Below are 17,454 nucleotides of genomic sequence, written 5' to 3' on the forward strand. Positions count from 1 at the left end.
CATTTCAGACACTTTGTCTTGCGCTGGTGCTTGCGGCTGGGTAATAGAAACGTGTCCCATGCTGCTTCTGAAATGAAAGCAAAATTCAGTGATGGTTGAACGCTTCGACTTGTGGTGTGTTTCAGCAGCACATCAGGGTCAGCGGTAATTACGTATTGGACGTTGGGATTTCACATTACACACAACTGACATCAAAAACTGCAGAAATGGGACGACGAAGGTGGAAGAGAATCCACCACTGTAGGCAGTCTGATACAGAGTCTGCAACAGAAATCCATATCATCAGTTAGTACGCAAGCAACAGAAAAACAAAAGCACTGTCTGATGACGTTGTTCGTGCTTGACCTTATATGCTTTAATTACACCTTTAATGTTTTGGATTTATCGAACAAGTTAAAACCCCTGAACGTGACTTGAAATCTCTCTTTAACATCAAATATTCATCACTCAGTAAGCAACAATCAAAGTTAAAAACAACTTTGGGTATTATCTATTTAGACTTTAAATAGTAAGTTAGCACTAAATCACAGTTTTCCAGCCCACTTCAAACTGGTGAGTAACGGTTCGACAAAAACACGAAACCTTTGATGCGTCAAAAACTATTCCAACTTTGGATAAATGAGAGAGTGAGTTCATGTCGGACCCCATAATTCATAGTAAAAAATATGTTTTCAGGGCCTTTAAAACGTCCTGCAATATGATGTGGTCTCCCTCCAGGTACAGGAGCTGGTAGAGGACATAAAGCACTCCCTGGACCTCCGGCTGCACGAGCTGGACTGGATGGATGAAGCCACCAAGGAGGCTGCCAGAGCAAAGGTTCGGAGCCTAACTCGGCTTCTGCATCACAAACACGACGCCCTGCCAGATCCGATTAGTATTTGAAAAGGATTTAATTATTTCTTTGCAATTCCTTTCTTTCCGGGGGTTTGATTGATTGCTTGGTTAGATGGAAGTGTGTGATAGAATACATCAAGGGCTTGACATTGAGAAGTGAGGATCGCATAATCCGGATCTCTCTGTGGTGCTGATTTAGGGTCTGCACTGCAAGATATCCCTTCTAATACTTTTACAATCTGAAGTTATAATCCTTTTAGAGGGCCATGCTGAATATAAAGAGCTTCCCTGTAATCCTATTACATTGAGTTTGCTTGATTAGTTGATGCATGTGTGTGTGTGCTCGGATGGTTGTGTGCTCGGGTCCAAAAAACGAGAGCGTATGAGTAGTTATTAGTTACTGCAAGTGGATGTGGGGGGATGTCGGACCACTTGTTTCTCCGCCACTGTCTCCCTCCCTCCATCACACTTTATCTTCTTCTGTCCCAGCTGAAGCACATGATGGTGATGACAGGATATCCAGACTTCCTGCTCAAACCTGAGCTCATAGATGAAGAATATGGGGTGAGTCATGAGCCTCCTATTTCACTCTGCGCTGCCCAGTCATCCTCACCGCACACAAGCCCCCACACAACATACGAACAAGGTCCATTTCCCAGCATCCCTTTCTCTCTCTGTCTCTAGGAAAAGATTTTCCATCAGACATTTTCACGCACCCCGGGTGATTCAGATGGAGCAGAAATACATTGTGCCGGAGTAAATGAACTCGAAATACGCTGATGAGACTGTTCAAATAAACAATATACTTTAAGTATGTTGATACAACCAGGAGGCATGTGTAAAACGGGGGAGCCGGCAGCTCAGCTGTCCAAAATAGACAATCAAGAGTTTGTTGACGGAAACTAGTTGGGGCAGCTGTATGAACAGATGTATGTACTGCACATCTGGGGACAACTGGGATGAGTTTTTGCTTAAATGTAGGTCGAAAGGATGAAAGTGTAATCCACATTTGAAAACTGTAAAATGGTCGGGTGCATCATGAAGGTGGTGTTAGGTGATTCAAACCAAAAAACTGCAGCCCTGCTCTTCCAACAAAGTGCATTTACTGAAGTACTATACTTAAATACAGTTCTGAGGTGCTTATACTTCACTTTACACATGTAAGAGGAAAATATGAGTACTTTTTTACTTACAGTTTGCAAGTTCAGGTTTACATAAACCTATTATCAGCTTGTTAAATATGATGCATCGTTTAGTGGAAACTACCCAATATTATATCAAGGCGATAAAATTAACTCCACATCAACCAGCTGAAATATTAAAATGTTGCTTAAAGTTGTGTAAATGTATTACTAAAGGCATTAGTAATAATAACTCTGTAACAATCACAAAAGGTCTAATCTGCATTATGAGTTCTTCTATTTTGATAATGTGTCTGTACCTATTATTGAAGAAACTAATGAGTTAAAGACTTTTACTTGTGATGAAGTATTTGTACATTGTGTACCGCTTTTATTTAAAGGTACCCTATGGAAAAAAGTTTCTATTTACACTCAGTGTGTGTATCCTTAAGGTCTAACAAATGTGTTGAAAGCATTTCCTTCCTTATAAAACATTTGCAAAGACGATATTTGAATATTTTAAAACCTACATTGTTTACGTTCATGTGTTCTTGCTGGCAGTGTTGGGCAGTAAAGCATTACTCAGTCACGTGTTGCAGTAATGTCTCTCAGTAGCGAGTAGTGTAAGGGAACACAATATGAAATTCAGTAATTAAATTAGTTGCTGTGACACTTGGGGGTCGGCTTGTTCGTTGTCTTGGTCCGTGATGTGATTTAGCCTCTAACAAAAGAGAAGAAATGCCGCTCTCTGTAATTCAAGTTTAAGTTTTAATTGTTGTTTAGTCGTAGCTGGCTTGTTAGCCACATTGAGTTGGAGGGTACGTGAACCCCACAGCTTTACGGTGAGGCCAGGTGTGTGGGCGCCCTCATGCCTGGCATGTGCATAATGCATCCTTGTGCGTGTGTACAAACAAAATGGGGACCACTCATAAAAGCATTGCTCTGTTTTTAAATAAAATATCACAATACTTCTTTACTGGCTTGGATGAGTGAAAATTCAACAAAACATTGTGTCCTCAGCTGTTTCCAGTTGTTACAGTACGGCTGCATATTTGATGTGGAGAGACACTTTTGAAGCTTTTGAAGAATGTTTCTTGCCCTAATCACAACTTTACTCACAAGCAGAGTGCCCCCCCCCCCCCTGTTACTGATTCTCCTCCCTCAGTTAAAAGTTCACAGACTCGAGGGTGGGGGTGGGAGGTGGTTGTGGAAGCTCTGTTAGTGGTAAATTGTCCCCCATCTGCTAACACAGTTTTAAATAGTGCTCTGTGCAAATGTGTGTTTTTGTCACAAACTGGCAGGAGCACATCTGGCCCTGTGAGACTAAACAAGCAAACAAGAAAGATGACGTGTTTACTGTCAGTTTAAAGGATGGAGTCAACAAAACCAGTTTTCAAACTTTGTAGAATAAACTACCCACATGTCTGTTGAATATTATCCTACAGCCGTCAGCTGGTTAGCTTAGCTTAGCACAAAGACTGGAGACAAAGGGAAACAGTACTTACCATGTTATATCTGGTTTCTTTAATCCATACAAACTCTTTTACGAGGGATTATGTGACTATTTCTTGATGGGACCAGTAACCTCCTGGAGTCCTCCTGGAAACGGCAAATTATCTAAAAATAAAACAAGCAAGCTGTAACACAAATTATTGAGTTTTAGAGGTGCTGGTAGGCCGACTTTGTAACCACTGTTTCCCCCTCTTTCTGTTTTTATGCTAAGCTAAGCTAACCAGCTTGAGAGTAGTATCTAATCTCTCCACCAGACAGCGAATAAGTGCATTTCCCAAAAAGTCAAACTATTCCTTTAATACACAATCATTCCACGTCTGTGGTTCTGCAGTTCGATGTGGACGAGAAGACCTATTTCAAGAACATCCTCAACAGCATCAAGTTCAACATCAAGCTGTCAGTCAAGAAGATCCACGAGGAAGTGGACAAGACGACGTGAGTGTCATATCTCCTCACATCACTCCAGCCATCTCAGCGTACTGACACGCGGCGCAAAGCAATTAAAGAAGATTAATATATTTGAAATCCAGTCCGGGCTCATGCAGCTGAGGCTCACACCGGACGCTGCAGTGACACCACTGGGAGTGTGTGTCTCTCTAATATGTTTGACGTGTCTAACATGTGTCCCTGGAATCCTTTTTCTAGTTTGACATATTTGTAGATGCGCCTCTAAATTAAACCAACATGATACCAAATCGACACACACAGCTGGAGAAAATCCATTTGATTTACTTATCTATAGCAGCCAGGCAACAGCAAAGTGCTGTGGGACATGCGGTTCATTTTTCTAATATACAGCCGTGTACGCCTGGATTGAGTGCCTCTCTGCTATGACAACACATTACAGTCACATTAGTATTCCAAGGTGCTCAAAACAACTGTATCATTAGCCCACACTCAGCGCCCCGAAGAGTTAAATCACACACTCCCCCTTTATCACCAAAAAGTGAACCTTTCATTACTCACTCTGTCTTGTCTCTGGGAAATAAATAAAGAAACACTCCTCGTCCTCCTCCTCCTCCCTCCCGGTTTGTCTCCCCTCCGTCTCTCCACAGTCCATGCAGAGCCATCAGTCTTTCACTCCTACAACAAGGGCATCTCACACTTTCAGAGTTAGTCATTTGGGGGATTTTGTGCCAATCGATGGGTCTGGCTTTAAGTGGATTACCATAAAGGAACTGTCCGCGGTTTCATATGCAGAGAGGAACTTTGGCCGTGGGACCACACACACAGAATATTTCTCACCGGGGGGGTTTAGAGAGAGAGGGGGGGCGGGCAGAGGTGTTTGGGATTCTGTTCAGGATCGGGGTGTGTTTCGAGTAGGTAGATTGGTGAGTTTGTGTGTGTGTGAAGGATCCCATCTTTAAAACCCTGTTTGTTTGACACTGTTTTTCTCCTCAGGTGGCTTCTCCCCCCTCAGGCCCTTAATGCCTACTACCTCCCTAACAAGAACCAAATGGGTGAGTGCCTGACTCTTTATCGTACATACTGATATTTGTGTTCTCTCTGTCATCTGCCCCCCCCCACACACACACAATCCTTCCCCCATTGCCATTCTGCACCACGACATGCACCGTGCATTAGTTACATGCTATTACACCGTGTTGCCGCCCGTTTTCAACATGTCAAACGCAGCAGCCGCTCAGAAAAACAGCGTCCACCTCCTCATATCATATTCCTTCTCATCGCTCACTTTCTGCTTCCATCTCCACCTCACATACTTAATACCCCCCTGGAGGAAAAACAAGCAGTAACACCTTCCCGAGTTTTAACAAATCTAGCCTTGCGATGTCACCCCTCCCTCCCTCCCTCCCTCCCTCCTCTCCTCTCCTCGTCCTCTCCCAGGATCAGCCCGCTGTCTGTGTCTGCCTGCCTGCTGGATTAAATCTCTCACAGAAAAATCAATGGTGTGCTCGCAAGCTGATGCTGGAGGACAGGAGGAGTCAGACAAACACAGTCATCAGAGCCTCCTGGGTCATTTTTCTTTTCTTTTCTTTTCTTTTTTACAGAAACACATTATTTCTCTCACTTAGCCCAGCCACTTCAGTTCTCAGCTGTATTCATTTCCACGCTCTTTTTATTTTAATCAAATTAATATTGCCCACTTAAGTTGTACCTCCGTCTCTTTGACTTCTTTTATTTCATGTCTAGAATCAGGTTCTGTTTGAAGATTAAGAGACAAGGACAGAGGTTTAATTAAAAGTTGCTCCCTAACATAGTGATTTTTTCTTTCTCTTCACGGGCAGCTTTGTTGATACAGAGTCAGTTTTTACTTTGATTTAATTGGCTCACAGTCAGATGACTGATTTCACTGACACAGTGAGACACCAAGTGGTGCGTTGAGCTAAATACCAGCGTGCACATAATGACAATGCCAACATGCTGGTGATTAGCAGATAACACCTGTAACTATCTTGGTTTAACATGTTAGCATGCTAACATTTGCTAATTAGCACTAATACAAGGTACATCTGTATATGTATAAAACATGAATGGGAAAAAAGTCAGGGGATCACCAAAGTTATTAGGATTCATTACAATTCATCCTGTGGGGAATATTACTGTCTTTACCAAAACTTCTGCCAAACCATCTTAGAAAACTCAAGGGCTCACTGAAGTCATTAGGAGTCATCCTCTGGAGACCATGCATGTTGACTTATTTCAGTCTGGACCAAAGTGACCAACAGCCATTGTTATTACCAGAGCCAAAGTGATGTCCAATCCCAAAGATATTTCATTTACAATTATATAAAACAGAAAAGCAGCAAATCCTCAAGTTTGAGAAGCTGGACTCACTCAATGCTTGATAGATATAGATATAGATTGTTCATTTTCTGTCCATTAACTAATTATTTCAGCACTAAATTATGCTCTGTCTTTTGGTATGAGACACGTATTTGTAATTTTCCACTTTAATTATCCCCTTTTCAACATGCAGCTGACATCCTGTGACTAGCTCAATGATAAAATACTGTATATGGTCATTTAAAGCTCCACCTGGAAACCTCAAATACTGGCAGCAGCAAGTGGTGTTGAAGAGATGGTAATGATTCCAATTAACCAAATGTCTTCTTTAGAGGTTAAGAGGTTTAACCATCGTTGGTATATTCAGCTTTGTCTGGATGAAGTGAGAACTGACTGGTATGTTGCTCTGTGTGCTGAAAGAAATGCATGACTTTTTGTCACTGTCCTCTATAGCAGCTGCACTATCAGATTTGGGATGGTAGTATGGATGATTGTATTGTACATTAGCATCCTGGCTAGCAGCTTTAAGCCATTGGTGTTCAAGAGTGAGACTGTTTCGGTGTGTGCTGCCTTTGATAAAGCAAATGCTGCCTTTACCTGTTTATACTGAAACCAGAGTGTGAGATATTCATATCAGTTGCATCTGGACATTTCCACTTCCCTCATGCTGCTCCTTTATCTCTCCTTCAGTCTTTCCTGCCGGCATCCTTCAGCCCACTCTCTACAACCCTGAGTTCCCACAGTAAGTAGCCCTCCTCCGGTCCCTGCCTTTCCCTGCTACTGTCCGTAGGGAGGCAACAACATCACCACGGCCACAACAACAAAGGTCATTAAAGGCTGCCTTAGTCTGGCAAGCCTCTGCTATCCCGAAGCCCCAGCACACCCGATTAAACCAATTTAACTACCCACCAAGAGCTCAATTACTGAGCAAGGTCTTGCTAATGGAACAGGTGTCATTGAGCAGTTGCCTCCCTAAATTTGAGTCCATCGAGTGATTTGATGGCGAGTGAAAGTAGATAGCCTCCCTGCCTGTCTCTATCCGTTCCATTTATCTCACTTGTTCTCATTTCTGGCTCTTAAAAAAATCTCTTTGTGATGAGAAATTCATGCATTAGAGTCACAGCATTACTGGACAAAACTATTCATAACTTTAAATTACTCAAGCATTTAAGTCAGACAGTATTTCTTCTTCAGTTGGACATTTTAGATAGAAGTGCTTTGTATTTTTAACAAAGGCCTGACAGATATGTGGTATTTCACAGCCAATCATATTTCTTGGAATACAGCTGTGTGACAATATATAGTGTAATCTTTGAAAAGCTATCATCTTTATGCCAAACAAGGACCCATTAAGCACCGAAATCCACACTTCTGAACATTTCTAAAGTACTAGGGCTGGGCTGAAATGTTTTTATACTAGTGCTGAGTGTCGACACCGATACCAAAACAAAGCAAATTATTGACATGATTATTTGAATCCTATCAGCAATGAAATACCTCATTCTGAAATGTTCAAATTTTACATCTTGAATTCAGACCACATAAATCCAGGCAGATGGTTTTCAAAGTGAAATATTCCTGTGCAGTGTTTAAATTTCAACATGAAGTATTGAGCAGTGATTACATTTCAAAATGAGGTATTCACTTGTTATATTCAGTAATATAATTGTATTATTTACACTGGTGCTATTCCTACTGTGACATGTCGAAACGTCTTCAGTGAAAAAGGCTTTTAAAAGGCTTCTGTTGGCCACTGGATCTGCAAAGCAATCACTGTATTTCTAACCTTTTCTACTCGTCGCTTCAAAGAACCGTGCAGCAGTTTTACGTGTTTTCCTCCATTAACTATAAACTGTGTATAAAATTTACTTATAATTAATCATTTACAACTATGAATAATTTGTATTACTCTCGACTATTTATCAAAGCAAACCAGAAGTTTATAGTTTGACTTCCTTACCTCCCAGGTGGCCGCTGTTTCCCTTTCATTCATTCCTTCAGTGTGTGAAAATCCACTTGACTCTTTACGCTATTAACATGAGGTAATGCAACTGTTTAGAAAAACATTTTCGTGGTCGTTTCCCCCGGAAAATCAAAATGAATCTAGAAGACAATGTGCCAAAAAATCACTTTATAGAATAAAGAAAACGAATTGATTACAGTGATGGATGACTCAAGTATGTTTCAATGCTCTGCAAGTTGGTTTTCATGGAATGAGCAGGTGAACACTCAACCCTCTGTTAACCAAAGTGATTCACTGAGAGGCAAACCTACAGCTGCCAGCGTGGAGTATTATTCTAAGCCAGTACAATACAGTCCAAATAGCTGCATTCATACCAACTCCCCTGAGTAAGCACACACACACACACACACACACACACACACGCACACACACACTCCTCAATTAGCAGTTTGTGTACCCAACATTAGCTAACACTTCTATGTCTTCATTAGAGGTGATCACCACTATTTCCACAACCTGCTGCCATGCATGCTAATCAATATTAATTAATGATGTAGTGAAGTGTGTGTGTGTGTGTGTGTGTGTGTACCTGTCCCACTGAAGTTATTACTGCAGTAGCCCTAACCTCCCATAAACTCTTCCTCTCTCACTCCCACACACACACACACACACACCTCCGCTACCAGTCGAGTATAATGAAGCTTCAATCAGCCAGTTAGTTTAGCGGGGGTGTCGGGGCCGGTGTGAGGCAGCATATCGACTAGCTGTCAGAAAGTCATTTTCAGACGTAGCCATGTGAATAGCCCCGAGTCTGCCCTCTCATCGCTCTCTATATCTGCATGTGCTGCAAAGACATCTCTCCAACTGGGCCCAGGGTCAAGGAAGCAGGGGGCACTGGGGGGGGGGAAATTGAGATTTATGTTAACACTGCAGCTGAAAGGTCCCAGTGCTGATTCTTTTCCCCTCACGTGTGAAATCTGATGTTTTCTAATCAGTACAGAAAAATCTGGCATTGAGCCACATGGATCCAAAATTATGTCCCAAGTGCAACTCGTATTTTATCCGGCTGGGCTGAGCAGAATTAGCGATGAGGACAATGGGACAAAACAAGGGAAAGATGGCCACAAAGCTGACTGTAATGAGACACCTCGAATCAATCAAAAGGCATATTGCTTTGTTCTAAAGAGAGTGGATATGCATACAGACGTCAGTAAACTGACTCAGTAATGTCCTCAACATCCTAATCTAGTGGTCACACCAGACCAGACCAAGAGCAGCTGTAGCAGCAAAGGTTCCTGGGTGTGGAGGGTTTTACAAGGTTTCATGTAATGCTCCATGTTTCTCCTTCCTGCTGCCAGATCTCTGAACTATGGAGGAATAGGAGCGATCATTGGCCATGAACTGACACATGGATATGATGACTGGGGTAAGAATGACAACCTTCCTCACCCATAATCCATTGCAGCAATGCACATACGCCCTCACGTTTTCACCATTTTGAGTTATACTCACGCAATTGCATGGAACTATTTCACAGAAAGAACAATTTTATGACATTTGTTGAACAGCAAAGACTACTTTGAGCCACAATCTCTAACTTTCATTTCCAGTGTAAAGTGTTGCCCTTTAAGATACATCAAAAGAATTTAATGAGGGTGTGACATTTCTGCCAGCCACCTACCAAATGCTGGAATAACTTTGAGTGTGACTGGTAGATTTGGCAGATAGTCAGACATCATTTTTATTCTACAACAGGGTTTTTCCTGCATAGAGGAATTTCTGGCGACCCCCAAAGAGGTTTTAACCAGCTCAAAAGGAAAATCACGAGCGCCCAAATGATAAGAATTGAGAATAAAAATAACAATTAAAATCCTCTCTGGATGTGTTTAATAGCAATTTATCAAATAACTGTCGAACCAGCCGAACATAAACTTAAATATACGTCCTCTTTTACTTCCAGCAGTCAATTCGCCTCTCGTCAGTCGGACTGTAGTGTCCAGCGTTTTGGGTTGTTTAGCCGCGTTAGCCGCCTCCTCCTGCGGCATCTCCACGTAGATAGTGAAACAGTAGGTGGCAGCATTTTCTATGTATCAATGTGAGTATATGTATACATGTATACATCTTTTATTCTGAAACTTGGGCGATAAAATGTCAGATTTGTCTTGCTGGCCACGGCTCATTAAAGTAACAAAAAAAATCAAGTACTGGAAAGTCAACCTTTTTTTTTTTTAGTTGGTTCTTAAAAAGCTTTTGAAAATTAAAAATTATAATTCTATATTTGAATACATTTCAGCATTTGTTTTATTTTCAGCTTGATCATGAAGAGATGAAGATGAGGGATACAGGTGTTTAATAGAATAGCCAATCATTGGCTATATTCCTAAATAAAGAAAATGAAAGATAAGTGCTTCAGTGATTCCTACAGACCTGCTCTTTTCATTTACTTGTTTATCAAAGGGTCAGCAATACCAGGAAAATGCATAGATAACACAGACTCATACTGTACGCGGATCCCCCCCCCCCCCCCCCCCCCCAAAGGCCCACTCTGAGCCAGGAAAAAACCCTGTTCAAATGTAGTTGGCTACAAAAGGAGCTCCATTGGCTCTTGAACTGGAAACATCAGCCAAGGTCAACATTTTGCCTCCTAATGGTTTGACTCCCACAACTACAAAAAGTGTAAAAGATGACATGCTGGGCAGCTCTTTGGACTGTGAAGGAAAGTTGCAGGTTGGGTTGTCTCCATGCTAACACTACCCCCCCCCCCTCCCCTGCCCTTTTGCCCCTCATCTTAGTGATGCAATGGTTCATGTCCCTAGGGGGCCAGTACGACCGCCATGGAAACCTCAAACAATGGTGGACGGAGGACTCCTACAGGAAGTTCCAGACGAAGGCTGAATGTATCGTCAAGCTCTACGATAACTTCACTGTTTATAACCAGAGGGTGGGCCTGCACACACACTGCAAAACTATTAGACAGATACTGATGATAGCATTACATACATTGGGTTCGCTGATATTTTGGACTGTTATAAGTTTTAAATTGAAAACCAATTTACAAAGTGGAGTTTGAAAAATATGTACATTTACCCAGGTTCTTACAAAAGACGCTATAGAGTTATTATGTGAAATGTAGATCAATGGTTTTTGGACCTTGCTCGACCACTGATAGGAACTAAAAGTCATATTTCAGCTTCTGTTTTTAATCTGTCCCTCCCACACCCCCCAGCTCGAAAGAAGTGCAACACTAAATCGCTGAAGTACAAGTTTAACAGCTTCAGTGTTGTGGTGGTATTTCAGTCTATAAAACACTGAATATTTGAATTCAAATGTAAAGAAATAGCTTGACATGTTGGAGAAAGATGCTTATTCAGTTTTTCCCCATGAGGAGATTGATATCACTGTCATACCTGTATGGTAAATATGAAGCTAAAACCAGCTAGCTTAGCCTAGCATAAAGCCTGGAAGTGGTGAAAACAGCTGGCCTGCTCTGTCTGGAGTCTCCAGCGGTTGCCTGGCAAACTCACGGTGACGACACCATCATTGAAGAAATAGTCAGGCCCCAGTAAAATTACAACTTGAGCTTTTTACACTTTGGTTTTTTATTCAGACTAAACTCACGAGAGTTCCCAGTCTTTATGCTAAGCTAAGATAACGGTCTCCTGGCCCCAGCTTCAGATTTAGCCAACAGACAGGAGAGTGGTATTGATCTTCTCACCAGACTCTTGGCAAGAAAGCAAATAAGCACATTTTGTACATTTTGTAGAACTTTCCTTTTAAAATAATTCAATCATAAGACGAGATCAGCAAACAAGCGCACTGAAAATATACTGACGTTTGATATCGGCCTTTTAATCAAATGCCAGTTCCTCGATTGAAGTACGTGTACATACCAGCAGAAAAGTATAGAGGCAGAGATGTTAAGACCTTTCTGTGTGTCCAGGTGAATGGTCGTCTGACACTGGGGGAGAACATAGCCGACATGGGAGGACTCAAGCTGTCGTACTATGTAAGTAATATTCGATACCATCGTTGTTCAAACACTGTGACTATGTGGCTTCACAAAAATCTAAATATTAGTGCCTCTGACCATTTTCTGTCTCGAAAATCTGTTTCTTTATTCCTCATAAACCACTCAGTTGTATTTGCATGAAAGTGCAAGAGCAGAAGTTCCCCAGAACCAAGATAAAAGATAAACATTTTTACTTGAACTCCTTTTCTCTGCTCGTATCAGTGTGTATTTGTGTGTGTGTGTGTGTGTGTGTCTGGACAGCATATTGAGTGTGTCAGTGGTCTGTATTAAAGTGAGGAGTGTTTTGTGCGTGCAGAAACGAAAGTACAAAGGGAATGAGTGAATGCTTTTGAATAAATGATAACATCAAAATGCAATAGTCACAATGCCTGTTAGTCGTGGCAATCAGTCAGATTGGCTGAGGTAAACATAACGCTTCCATCGCATTTCAGGGACGTCTACGAGGGGAGGTTGTAAATGTCCCATTCGGTTTCATATCTTAGTTTAAGTTAGAGAGAAGATAATACTTCAGACATGAGGAGAGGGATCATAAATTCATTTGTGTCTGCTGTCTTTCTTTATTCACTCCCCCTGCACACCTCTCTGTCGCTGCCCAGGCGTATCAGAAGTGGGTGAGGGAACATGGTCCAGAGAGGCCCCTGCCCGGCCTCAGGTACACACACGAACAGCTGCTCTTCATTGCCTTCGCACAGGTAAGCAGACGCCTCCCAAAAGCTTCACGCTGCTGTCTTTCATCCCATTTCCATGTTAAATCACTTTAGCTGCCACTCTCAGCTGGAGCGACTGATCACAGAGAGCAGGTAGGAGTTTATATTATCCCAACATTAGCTGATGGATGCATTAACCCAAAAAAGCAGCGTTGATGACAGCTCAGTAGCTCTAAGCACTAGACCACCCCTGTTCCTCGTAACTATTACGACTATCATTGAAATTCTATGATTTCATTGAAATTCGTGGCTTAATGTAACAGTGGCAAAATCGAGACACACTTTTTAATGCAATTTGCAGTGTTTTAGTCCGTTCTTTAACAGTCTTGCCACAGGGAAGTGATATGAAAACCACGTATACGTGCGGACATTCATTTGAAACACATGCATGTCCAGGGTGAATGGAAAGCACACTAGCCGTGAGGCAATTCAACCACCTTTGTGTTCATGTAGAATTAATGTGGTTAAGTATGCAAATCTGCACAGCAGGCCAACAGACATGCTTTTTAAACATAATGACTTCTTAAATATCCAACTAATGACAAACGTAGGGCCACAACTAACGATTAAGTATCTATTTATCTGCTGATTATTGAGTCCAAGGTGATGTCTTAAAATGTCCTGTTTTGTCCGACCAACAGTCCAAAAAACCCAAAGATATATAAGAAGAACATGAGCAAATATTCACATCTGAGGAGACCTAAAGAGAAATGACAATCAATTATCACAATTGTTAATTTTCTGCCAAAAGACAGAAACAGTATCTTGTGAAACATGAGACATTAACATGCCACCAGTCGAGCGGTAGTGAAGTGAAAGAAGTATTCAGAACCTCTACTGAAATAAAGGATCCTGAATGATTATATATTACATTCAGCGATTGTTAATACTAATTAATCGATGCATTAGTAGCATTTTACTGGTCAAGGTGGAGCGAGTTTAAACTACTTTATATACAGCTTGTTTTTTAGTCCAGGGGTTCCCAATCTAAGGTTTGGGCCCCCTCAAAGGGTCACAAGATAAATCTTATTATTATTGACGGATTATTAGGATAGGAAAGATTTGGGGCTCCCATTGCTTTTTTAAGGGGTCACAGAAAGGTTGGGAACCAATTAAACAATACATTTTATAAGCTTATCATATTTGTTGCAGTGCAGTAAAAAGTATAATATTTCCCCCTGAAGTGGAAGTATCAGAAAATGTAAATACTCAACTAAAATACAAGTACCTCATAATTGTCCAGTGCTTGAGTAACAGTGGCTGAACTGTATCCAGGTTGGGTCACACGTGTTGTCTTTTCAGAACTGGTGCATGAAGAGAAGATCTCAGTCCATCTACTTGCAGCTGCTGACTGACAAACATGCACCAGAGCACTACAGGTACACAACACACACTCACATCAGAAAACACACACAAACACCCAGAGAGTTCAGTGTGTCACATGAGTGCGCAGAAGAACTGTAGAATAATCTTCTCTTGATATAAGATTTAAGATATAACACTACAACATAACTCTGGTACTAACGTGCACAAATGCTTCATGACGTTCCTGTGTTTCGGCCCCCTGCAGAGTGATTGGCAGTGTCTCCCAGTTTGACGAGTTTTCCCGTGTTTTCCACTGTCCGAAGGGTTCCCCCATGAACCCTGTGGACAAATGCTCCGTATGGTGACCTCGCCGCCTGCCTGTTGACCTTGGGATGAACCCCCCCCCCCCCCGCACACACACACACAACCTGTCCTACATCACACATTCATCAGAGCCAACAGGAGGACACACATAAAGCCTATTCTTGCCTATAAAGGATACAGGAAGTATCTTTTCAGCATAATCACGACACATGTTTTCAATTAGGACAGTTTATACAGTTGTCCATTGTCTGTACTAACCAACCTAAGCATGGGTCACATGACCATTGATCATGTACATATATATCATTTGATTAAATATATTTTTCTATGTTTAAATTTATTTTCAAATCATCTATTTTTCTATTTTAGCAGATATATCACATACGTTAAGCGTAGGATTCATAAGCTACTTGGTTTTTATTTAATCGACATGTTTCCTCAGTTGTTTCTCTTCTTTGTAGCATCAACTAGAGAAAAACTTCGGCATATCAGAAGATTAAAGATCGGCAGCAACAGTGCTTTCAGTCCCCAATGTAAACTGGACAAGGACCAATTTAAAATGAACGGAGATCAGTAGCATCCTCGTGCCTGCCAACATGTTGGTGTTCTTTCGATTTGGTATCAGAGTTTGATATGTGTTGCGATGCTGCGCTCTTGTGGCTGCACAGAGTAATGGTCACTGTTCTACCATCATGACTGTCGTGTTGTTTGCCTGCATTTGGTCTCTTGTTGCTGTGAGTGTTTGTACGGTTTTTAAGATTTGTCAACTTTTTTAGAAAAAGAAGGTGGACTCACGGTGGATGTTTTTTCTCAGGATTTGTAGCAAAGCGCAGCGCCAAATGGAGGATCTCCGTGTCTCTAACTACATTCAACTCTTCGACTTACAGAACAATCACAGAGGAGCTTGTTTATCCAACACTGGATAATAAAAAGAAAAGAAAAGAAAAGAAGAGAAGAATGTTTTTCCTCACTGGAATTGGTGAGCTGATTTGAGAGTCCATGTGTTTCCTGAGGAACTGTGAATTATCTTACACAGTGAGAGGGAGAGCGTGAGGTCACGTCATACAGTATATTCACAGTTAACCCACCAAGTAACAGAAGCCAACACTCTGTACATAAGAAAGTGCAGCGACGGTAGATGGAGAATCATACATTTGTACGCAGTGTTATTTTGAAAAATTACTTTTGTATAAAGAACAAAAAAATCTTTGTACAGTGGAGAAGTATATCAGATGTTATGGTTGTACAGTGGGTTTTGATGAGAATGCATGTTTCTGACCATCATTCAATTCTGATCGATATATACGGAGGACATCACACACACACACACACACACACACACACACACACACACACACACACACACACACGTCTGACTCTACAGCTGCTATTCCACACGTGGCTGCTATCTCTTCCTCTCTGTTGGTTACCGTTCAGTGTTTGAATAAATACAAAGGATCACTGTGTCATGTCGCTTTAGTCTGTGTCCAGGCGAGTGTGTGTGTGTGTGTGTGTGTGTGTGTGTGTGTGATATACGTTACTTCTCTTTGTGTCGGTTACAGTGGTGCAATACACAGATCTATTACTAATGTAAAAATACTCACAGTTAAAAGTTACTAGTAGTTCTTTTTTCTGTAAAAGTATTTACAGAAAAATTGTATTAAAAAAGTATTTTAAAAAGTATTAAAGTACTTGTTGGGAATATATATATATATATATATATATATATATATATATATGTCATATTATTGGAATATTATCACTGATGCTCTGAACAGATGAGCAGCATTTTAATCTTACAGCTGGTTGAACTGGAGCACATTTGAAGTACTTTATGTACTGCTGATAGAATAGTTTAATGTATAGCACAGTATCATACTTCATAAACTGATCATATGTTCAATCATATGTTAATCTGTAACGGGTAACTCTAGCTGTCAGATGAATGTAGTGAAGTGGAAGTATAGAGTAGCAGTAAGTAAGTAAATTAAAAGTACCTCAAAATTGTGCAGTAAAACCTGCAAAACCCAGCAGGATTCAAAGTATACATTTACAGTAGAACAGCAGCAAACCAGAGAGGTGTTTCATAAAACAAGCTTACCAGTTAAACCAGTTACAGTCAATCTGCCAGGCAGTTGCTCCCTCTTTCCTTCTGCTCTGTAAACAGGCATCAGTTTGCAGCATGGGCTGCTCTTCCTGTGTGTTCAAACTGTGAACTCATACTTCTTTTTGGTTTAAAGTGTCCGCTCACGATTACAATGAAGTTAATACCTGATTTTGACCCGTGGCAGTAGCCTCATAGTAAGACTATGTGTTCGCTCTTTAAATGTTCTGTAGTTAATGTCCACTCATTTACTCATTTAATGCCCAGCTTTTCCCAATAAGCTCTGAGTCAGCCTTTTAAAACACCCCTCAGGATCAATTGTAAATTAAGGTGATGCAAGAGAGTCGTCAGTCTCCTGGAATTCTCCTGGAATCTCCTTGAAAACAAATGATCCTGGACCCAAGAGGCATGAGACGATGGGATTGGTCTGACTGGTAACTCTTGAACTTTCCGTGTAGTGTGATGAAACAAGATTCACAATCTATATGATGTCAGACAACAAAATCCTCAGACAAACATCACAATATCAACAAAGGCAGCAAACGGCCCTCTGCACACACTCACAGGTCCACTGCAGTTCAGTTACGTCCACGTTTGACCTCATCATTGTGGTCTGTCTGGATGTAAAGTAAGAACTGTGACCCTGAGTCAGATGTGTTTGTCTTCTCCATGTAGCTCTATGGACTAATCCTGTTTTAATTACCTCTTTAGCCTGCTGGAGTGAAGCAACTTTATTACAGCTGCAGTGTTGAACCAGATAAAACACACTGAGAATTTCATCTAATGTAATGCAGCGCGTCTTCTTTCAC

General features: G+C 41.2%; 1 protein-coding gene across 1 annotated transcript in view; it reads left to right on the forward strand.

The window, feature by feature from the left end:
- Positions 1-14,609, forward strand: part of LOC139285569 (endothelin-converting enzyme-like 1) — a 31,310-nt gene extending 16,701 nt beyond the window's left edge. Inside the window, exons 8-18 of the mRNA XM_070906151.1 lie at positions 718-816; positions 1,324-1,398; positions 3,799-3,902; positions 4,869-4,927; positions 6,903-6,954; positions 9,534-9,601; positions 10,992-11,116; positions 12,116-12,181; positions 12,802-12,897; positions 14,215-14,291; positions 14,483-14,609. Coding sequence (XP_070762252.1) covers positions 718-816; positions 1,324-1,398; positions 3,799-3,902; positions 4,869-4,927; positions 6,903-6,954; positions 9,534-9,601; positions 10,992-11,116; positions 12,116-12,181; positions 12,802-12,897; positions 14,215-14,291; positions 14,483-14,582 — 921 coding nt within the window. The 3' untranslated portion in view covers positions 14,583-14,609. The remainder of the gene's footprint in view (positions 1-717; positions 817-1,323; positions 1,399-3,798; positions 3,903-4,868; positions 4,928-6,902; positions 6,955-9,533; positions 9,602-10,991; positions 11,117-12,115; positions 12,182-12,801; positions 12,898-14,214; positions 14,292-14,482) is intronic.
- The last annotated feature ends 2,845 nt before the right edge of the window (positions 14,610-17,454 follow it).

The sequence above is a fragment of the Enoplosus armatus genome, chromosome 5 (genome assembly GCF_043641665.1).
Source record: "Enoplosus armatus isolate fEnoArm2 chromosome 5, fEnoArm2.hap1, whole genome shotgun sequence".
NCBI lineage: Eukaryota > Metazoa > Chordata > Actinopteri > Centrarchiformes > Enoplosidae > Enoplosus > Enoplosus armatus.